Below are 9712 nucleotides of genomic sequence, written 5' to 3' on the forward strand. Positions count from 1 at the left end.
TTAACTGCGGACATTGTGTAGTTCTTGAACATCACTCTTGTAAACAGGAAATCATTTCTGAAATTGCTAAAGCTTTCAAAGAGGGCCAGGCTTATAAAGCCATCAAACAGGTTATTGTCCAGTTACTGAAAGACATTGATTCCTGTGCATCTGATGTTAAAGTAAACACTAAGATCGTAGAAGACCTTGAAAAACATGAGATTGCTAAGATAAGGAGTTATCGAGATCAGATCAACAAATACTTTGATGAACGTGAACAGGCGCTTCTTGAAACCATTGCCGAGATCAAAAACATGGATGAAAAACTCCTAAACTCACTGAAACCAAAATGTGACAACCTTAGGACCCGGGTCGGTGAAATCAAAGCTTAACTAGCAGCCCAAGAGCATAACACTAGCCAGTTGTTTATTGATGCACATACATCCAAGAACTTGCTGGAGGGACTGCAATTAGGTCTTGCTGAGATAAAGAAGAAGAATACGATACAACAGTATCAGATTAGGAACGACCCCGCCATTGAAAGTTTGCTGGGTTCGAGGACTGGCATTGGCACTTTCGAAATGATTGACACTTCAAAAGGTCGAGGTATTGATTTTAGTTGCTTAAACAATATGCAAAACTCACATTTTAGAGTCCCTTTGTATTTTCAAAAATATTGTACTTATTTAAATAATAAGGAGACAAACTAATAATACAAATTAAAATGTTAAACAAGAATATAAAATATCCGATTGAAACAGTGCATATAAGTTGTTCAATGTTTATAAACCAAAGGTCAGAGATATGAGCATTCGAGGAGGTCCACGACACAAAAAGAAGGCGAAAAGATACCTTCAACATCTTATCCTGCTACCAAAACCGTTGTCGTCATCCAGGCTACCCAAAAAATCAAGACCTTCACGACCAATACAGTACCGGAACCATCTTTGAATCCTAGTGGAACGCAAACATCTGCAAAACCGAAGCAAAGTAAATACGTTTTTAAAAATTAACCTAGATCTAAAATTTTACTACAAATTGTATTGTCTCCAATGTACAATATTTGTTTCCGTAGCAAACAGAACTTCAAATGCACGAAAATAATAACAATGCCATACCACACTCTAAATAGGGTTGTTTATTAGTGTTTAAATAGGTGACAACGACCTTTACATTTAAACTTTGCTTGAAATTATCCGAATACGTCTATACTGCCTCGGATTTTAATCAATAGTGAAAAGGCAAAATGAAAAATGACCTTACTTTGTGTTGTGCAAAGATCTTACAAATACAATATGTTTTTGTGAAAACTATTAACATAAATGTTGTATCTTTTCAAACCGTAGTGCATTCGTAGCTCGATCGGGCACATTCGTACAGCCCTAATATATTGGCGGTCTGGGCAATTTGTTCGTAATCGATACATGCATTCGTTTACCATCTGTCACGTATACGGTTCGGTACTCTACGCACTCTCTACGACCACTCTTCTATTAATCATGCTTGTTTATACTACTATTGCAAAGCTAGAAATGTAATAATAATTCGAATGCATCACAGTTGTCTTTTTTCGAAGAGCTAGCAGTTGGACAACTGCTTTATAATTTTCCGTCAGTTTTCATTTCAGCTTCGCCAGGTTGTACCTAACATTCTAGTTCGACTGCATTATAACTATCCGTAAGTTCTCGTTTCAGTTTTGCAAGGTTGTAGGGTAAGTGTAACATTTTAACAAAACATACCGGGAGCATAGTAAGCTCTTGGTAACTACTCGACGGGCTTTAAAGCTGCACTCTCACAGATATACCATTTTTACAACTTTTTTTTATTTTTTGTCTTGGAAAGAGCAAATTTTTGCGTAAATATCTGCAAACCAATAATAAAAGATTGCTGACAAAGAATCAGATCGCAGATTTTCATATTTCCGTTCGAAAAATAATGTTCTATGTCTTAAACCGTTTCTAACGGTTTAAGAAAAAAATGTATAAAACACCAATTTTTGAACTTAAATATTAAAATATGTGATCTTATTTTTGTCAGAAGTCTAATATAACTTGTTTCCATGGATTTTCGCAAATATTGGCTGGTTTCAAGACATAAAAAAGTTGTCAAAATGTTAAATCTGTGAGAGTGCAGCTTTAACAGCCTGATGTGTAAACGATGCAAACGCTCTAGATATGGCTATATAAATATATATATATATATGTACAAAAGCGTTAGATAACTTGATTTATCGTTGGTACAACGTAATTTCATCGTGATCCGTCGTACTACAAATATGAGTGATCATACGTTATTGGTTGTTAACTGGGCGAGGTAAACGCAATCGTAACTAACCGAACTAGACCGTGGCAAATACATATTTGGTCGTAACTTATCGAGGTCTAATCGTAAAGAATCTTACCAACAGTCGTTGGTAAACGTAAACGTAGGTATCCGTACTACCTTCGTGGAACAATCGTCATTACTCGTATTAAACATGACCCTTGTTTCACAACTAAGCACCTAGATTTAGACAGGTACGATAAATCGGGGTGAATCGTAGCCTAACCGTGGTAAGAGCAAGGCTTAAGGGTCGGCAGTGATGCAAAAGTCGATTGAGGGAATAAAATTTTAAATGTTTTAAAAAATCAACTTCTGTATAGTTTTGAACAAGCATGACTCAAACATCCGATGCAACAGAAAAAGCTGTAATAAGGATTTAAACATTTTTTACAAAAGAATATTTTAACAGATTTCCAATCAAAAAGCATTTACGTTTTCTCGGAAATGCCTTAATGCAAAAAGAATATGTTTGTGAGTCAAATTTGACAAGATATCATCAAGATCTCTAAAGACATTGTTAAATAGGTATCTGGGGGCATTTTGACATAAAAGAACTAATGTCGAAAGATCTTTCCGTAATAATGTGAATGCTTTTTTATCCAAAATCTGTTAAAAACTTTTTATGTCAAATTTGTTTAACTCCTAACTAACGCCAAGAATAAATGTTTCCGTATGTTTGTGTTGTATGGTTACATTGGATATTTTCCAGAAACACAGAACATAGTCAGCAATGACCTGACCAGACTGAAGTTCACCTCCGCCCCAGAAATCCTAGTCAGGCCTCCATCTGAGTTTCGTAACTGCTGGCTGAACGACATTCTCCTCCTGTCTGGAGACAGGCTGTTACTGAATGACATTTCAACAAGAACATTGAAAATTATAGACCTCAAGACAAGCAGTCTAACGTCCGAGGTCAATGTACCAGGCATGCCATGGGGCATGTGTCACATCCCCGGAGACAAAGTGGCTATTTGTGTTAGTCAGAGTATTCAGTTCTTGGAAAAACGGGGGAAACTCTTCCTGGGGAAGAACATCAAGGTGGATAGTGATTGTCGTGGTGTTGGTTACCATAACGGAAACTTAATTATTTCATTCGAGAGCGGGAACGTTCAGAAGATTAATATGGAAGGGAAAGTGTTGGCGACAATTTCAACTAGCTCATTTAAAAACCCTTGGCACTTGAAAGTAGTCGGTGACGATCAGACAGCAGCCATTTATGTGTCCGACTTTGAGATGTGCACAATTACTAAGCTGGACATGAACTTGATCACTCTCGAAACATTCAAGGACCCTGCACTGAGAAAACCATTAGGCATCACTGCAGTGGGAAACCAGCTGATCATCTGCGGTTGGTTAAGTCACAACATAATGTGCCTGGACCTGCAGAGTGGCAATATGACCGAGCTACTTGGCATGGTGGAAGGGATAGCGTCGCCAAAGATTGTGTGCTACAGTCTGCAGCAGAACAAGATGTATGTTGCCGTCTTTGAAAATGGGGATGCCAACAATTATGTTAAGGTGTATAATACAACACCAAAATGGAATTAGATATATTTGCTTTGAATTAGCAACAGAGTCAAGTTGACAACTATGCACTTACATTTCACTAGACAGACAGGTTGTTTGTTCCTATATATATGTTTATGTATCCTTTGATTGATTTGAAACTGGTGATATTATGTAGTAAAGAGAATAGCTCATGTTTAGTAGGGTGTTTTTTCTTTTAACAAAACAAACACGTATCAATGATAAAACATCATCAAAGGTGTTTAATAGGAGCTCCTTTATTTACAAAGGCAGATATTGTTTTATTATACCAAAGAAAGTTAGGCTGTTAGAAATTTAATAACGTCAGACATAGATTTACAAAATTAATATCTGTTCAAATAAATAACTGCAATTTAATAATAATAATAATAATAATAATAATAATAATAATAATAATAATAATAATATTAATAATAATAATAATAATAATAATAATAATAATAATGAATATGTTTATATACTACCGATAAATTTATAGTTGCAATTTAATGTGTGTATTATATTTTGTTCTTGATTACAAGTTTTTGTTAGTGGTTTTATTTAATATTTTCTATAATCTACTCTATATAGCGGATTTGTACCATTGCATAGCGTGATTTTAGTATATTGCTTGTGATTTCCGTATGAAAGTTGAAATGTCAAAGTGTTTAAAATAACACAATTTAAAAACATATTATGAAAACAACAAACATTAAGGACACACAATCTGTGAACGAGTCCCTGTAATATCTAAAATCTTATATTTTAAACAGTTTCTTTCTATTTCAGAGTCTATATTTTGCTTCAAGTGGATATCTATTGTTATTACTTTTAATTTGCATATAATTTAAACAAATGTTGGACCAGTAATTTGAAATTAAGTAGGATAGAATAGTTGTTGTAAATGTATTAAAGACAATTTCCATTGTGAATAAAAATAAATTTACAAAGACTTATCGTTCAAGGTTGGAGTTCAAGAACTGATTTGTTTACGCCCAACTTCAATGGCTTGTATTTAATGAAGCACAATCATTGTTTTACACTAAAGAAAGCTCATACCGGGACATTTAATTTCTGTTTATATATACATTGATGAAACGAACTATTATTTTGGTGTTAGATTGTTGGCTGTATTTTTGCTCTTAACCCAAGAACCTCCCCCATCACATTTTGTTTTTATAGAAATTGTCCTCATTAGTTTCTTAATGTAAATAGTTAAAATAAAATTCACCTATATGCACGTTTAAGACATAACATTAGCAAACCTTTCCTTTTTGAAGATCCCCAACTCACAACCCTATATTTTGGGCAGATGACTTAAAGATGCACTTTCACATATTGACAACCTTTTTTATTTTTTGTCTTGATGGAACCAATGTTTGCGTAAATGTCTAATTACCAATAAAATTAGACGGCTGACAAAAGATCAGATCGCAGTTTATAATATCAACATTCAAACATTGATGTTTTCCTGGCCTTGACATTTGACCCGATGACCGCTAAAATCAATATGGGTCATCTACTGGTCAGACTCAGCCTCCATGTCAAGTTTGAAAACCATAGGTCCAGGCATTGTCAAGTTATCACTTGGGCAAGCTTTAGCAACCTTTTCGCATTAAACGTCAAGATGACCTTGACCTTTGACCCCTACAATCAAGCTTTGACAACCTTTTCGCGTTTAATGCTCATGTTATGAGCTTGACCTTTGACCCGATAACACCTAAAATAAATACGGGTCATCTACTGGTCACGCCCAACATCCATGTCAACTTTGATAATCCTAGGCCCCCAGGAATTGTTGAATTATCACTCGGACAAACTTTGGTCTACCAACAGAAAGACCGACCTACCGACCGACCGACCGACCTGTGAAAAGCAATATACCCACCTCTTCTTTAAAGGGGGACAGAAAATGATATTATCGGTATAGTATCTTTTTATTATTTACCAACAATTGAGATCTGTTCTATTGTGAGTTATCTGATATGACTGAATTGAAGACCCAAGTCCGTGTATAGAACACAACCTTTGTGTATTAATCTTAATCTTTATTTCTGGTATATCCGTTCTATATATTGCCGTTTTTTGCTTGTGCTTCCCACATTAACGTTCAAAGGTTAAAATGTTTGTTCATATAAGTACTACGGTTAGTAAAATAGCACAATTTTAACAGAATATGAGTGTAATCAGTGTTGGCTACTTAAAATCTGTAAGCCAGCTCCTAGATTTCTCGTATTTTCCATACAATTGAAGCATACGTTTAACCCGAGATTGGAATTTAAGTATTACGGAGTGTTAATTTATTAAAGACGAATTTCACTGTGAAAAATGGAATACGGTCACTTTCGTGGATTGACAGCTTCTTTATTCGCTGTTTGTAGAAATGAAATTAGAATGTTGCTGTATGGCTACACGTCCACACCCTAATAAAAATAAATATTCTGATCTAAAACCGGCAGACATAGGATAAAGGCTATACTCTAACCCTTACCAAAGGTCGTCTAAGATTTGTGTACAAATGTATTCACTAGCTGTTCGGGGACGGGGTTCATTGCTCAACGTCCCCCTACCCCGTCTTATTGTCAGATTTAATTTGTTAGTGTCACTATTGAAATACACCGAATTGCACAATTTCAGACAAAAAGCAACCATTCTTTCGGGAGTACCTCGTGCCCACATTAAAGTAATATGTATTTCGCTTCTTAGACAGGGGATGCATTTTTTAAGTTGTGCCACAAAATACTAAAACCAGGACCACCCCCGTGGTACAAATACTACTTTTGAAGCAACATGGACAATCGAATTAGTCAAAAAATTAATAATAAACCCTGTTTAATTAGGGGTACAGGGCAATTAAGGGATTCAAAGACAATGATCTACACGCACATATAAATTAACATCACGTACACAATCCCAGGCACCTAAACAAACTCAACACAAACATAAATCCAAACACCAAAACAAATTTTACACCTCAAACGAAAATACAAACACCACAAACATAGCATACCCGCATTACACTTGATTAACTGTTAAATGATGGGATTACTGCCTTGGGACATTTTGAATAACTAACAAACTCCTTCTATGAGATCACCTTCGGCCTCTTTTGTTTCTCTTCATCCCTAGTCAAGGTTCATATGATAGTTCGGTTGCCCCTGAACAACCGCAGCCCAGGCCGAGGCGAGCCAGAAAAACACCCGACAGCTATGGAGAATGGGTCGCCCCCCATTTAGTGGTATTTGTCTAGTTCTCATATTACAGTTGTGAGTTCATTGGTCTTCAATCCATTTAAAGAGTTTTATTTTATCTCATTAAATTTCTATGATTCATATACATATTGTCCTATGTGAATCATAGTCAACCTTTATAGGTACGTTTGATATTTTGGTATTCGCTTGTATCAGTTGTTCAGATTGGTATCTGTTGTAAAGTTTTATTACTTAAGAAATTAATTGCGGGGTTGATGTCATTATCGGGGTATGAACGCAATTGGGCTGGTCTAAGTGTGTTGAGTCCGAAGGACTCCACGCGTACTTTGACCAGCCCAATTGCGTTCATATCCCCGAAAATGGCATTAACACCGCAATTCATTCCTTATATTTACACCAATAGTTCATTATTTTATTCAAGACACATTAAAACATACTTTATTTCATTTCGGATTACCTTTCAGTAATCCTTTCTTACCCATTCTGTAAATAGGACGACCCAACTGTTACCGGAAACATTTTTTTTCAAATGACGTCACAATAATGCGGGAAAAGATCAACCACTTGAAATCACTTTTAAACGTAAAATTTAAACACTTTTGGCAACAAAACGTTTCAAATATAATAACTTAGCACTTTCTAAAATGTTGATTTATATTTTGCGGGACCTGCTGACACAATACAAACAATAACAAGATCAATAGTTTTCATGTATATTGTTATGCGATGAATTGCGATCCGAACATATCCGAAGATGTTGCGTTCATCGATTGATGAACGCAATTGCCGAAAGGCAGTTCATTTAAGGAATGGAAGTTGAGGTGTAAATATTATTACATTCAATGTATTGTCACGCTTTTACTATTTATCATAGATATTAAGCGCATTGTCGTGTAGTAATCATCTCATAGAATGTAATTGAAATTCATTGGTAAAGGTATTACTGTGCCTTTAATATTTCTTTTTATTCAGATTTCATGGTGTACCTTTCAATTTCAATTTTCTATATAATTGCCTTATTGTTCACTGCAAACATTATTTTCGTATTAGTATGTCAAGTTTCTATATATTTTTGTGTATTTTGATTCATAGTTCAATTGTTATTTCCTTTGCTGTGTTTTATTTAATCTTTATTTTGCTTAAATTGCAGCAGAGCAGAGATCTGTTCTGTGCTGTGTTATTACATTTCACTGTGTATTTGCCATATTCACTTGGATAAATTAAATTATTCTCATTTTTTGTTTTATTTAGCTTGAAAAAAATGTACATCAGCATTTTTAGTTTAGAAATATTACCCAGGATTATCATAATCATTATTATTATTATTATTATTATTATTATTATTTATCTAAAAGTGTGTATAATTAAGTATTTCAATTAATATAATTCATCAATTCATAATCTGATGTCAGTTTAGCTTACAAGGGCGACAACTGCTATATCTTAAGTAAGTTCATACAACAATTATCCCCCATATTTATCATGCTATTGTCACTTTTGCTTTATGCTATACTTTCTGTTGTTCATAATTCTGTAAGCAAAAGCTACTAATCATTTGATTAATTTTCGGTTTCATTTAAGTAGTTTTATTTATTTTAATCGGAGCTCTGCTACCATATGTCACGGTACCGATACCTACACATGTGGTGAGGAGGTGTGTAAGCTGTCCGATAACTCAGTCGGTAAAGCACTCGCCCTGATAGCAAGGGGTCCCGGGTTCGAGCCCCGGTCTGACTGCACCCCGGTCTGGCAGCACACTTTTTAAAACCCTGTGACATTTAGTGCCTAACGAGGGACCGTGGCAGCACTGTTTGGCAGCATAACGCGACTTCAGTGTTATTTATGTATGTTCCTTAACACTGCTGATCGTCAAATTCGAGGACGAATTTCCAGTTCGCGGGGTAATATGTCACGGTGCCGATACCTACACATGTAATGAGGAGGTGTGTAAGCGGTCCGTTCGCTCAGTCGGTAGAGCCCTCGCCCTGATAGCCAGGGGTCCCGGGCTCGAGCCGGGTCTGGCTGCACACTTTTCTCACCCTGTGACATTTGCATAGATAAAACTTTACGTTCATATTGTATAACACTCTAAGGGTTTTGACGAAATTCTTTGCGACCTCCGACTGAATTAGCTCGACGTCATTTGTATACGACAGTAGAAATATCAACTATGTTTATGGCTCAATTGCAGAAGATACTGCTATTTTTTCCCGTAATCCATTCAGCGTTATCGACAATTGTTGTTACTGTCCAAAGATTCCAAGTAGATTCCAAGATTTAGACCAATCCAATGTTTTTTGTTTAAAATGGTCATTCTAGTCCTCGATTTACGCTTTTCAAAGAGGGGATACTATCTCGAGCAGGGGTCTTCAAAATCGTAGAACTCAAAGTTAATCGTGATTTCATTGCGGAACGTTCTTTGACCATACCTGTCGTTGTGCAAAACTGTAACCAATAGCGTTCTGTTCGATAGTTCGGACCTAGATTGGCGTGTACAGATTTGTTGTTTTTGATTAGGACAAACATTTTCAAAAATGACCAAAAATCGGAGGGTACCAATGGTAAGGGTACGAAAGGACTAGTTCCCTCTCAAAATACCTTCCAACATAAGTCATCAATTCCAAAAAAGAGCACAGGTTATTTTCTTTACTCATAAATAAATACTTTCTTAA

General features: G+C 35.6%; 1 protein-coding gene across 1 annotated transcript; it reads left to right on the forward strand.

Moving 5' to 3' along the window:
* The first annotated feature begins 378 nt into the window (after positions 1 to 378).
* Positions 379 to 4786, forward strand: LOC128239264 (uncharacterized). The gene is made up of 3 exons (XM_052955831.1): positions 379 to 585; positions 775 to 969; positions 3011 to 4786. The coding sequence occupies exons 1-3, from the start codon at positions 561 to 563 to the stop codon at positions 3847 to 3849; spliced, it is 1059 nt and encodes a 352-aa protein (XP_052811791.1). The 5' UTR covers positions 379 to 560; the 3' UTR covers positions 3850 to 4786.
* The last annotated feature ends 4926 nt before the right edge of the window (positions 4787 to 9712 follow it).

This window comes from Mya arenaria, chromosome 6 (genome assembly GCF_026914265.1).
Source record: "Mya arenaria isolate MELC-2E11 chromosome 6, ASM2691426v1".
NCBI lineage: Eukaryota > Metazoa > Mollusca > Bivalvia > Myida > Myidae > Mya > Mya arenaria.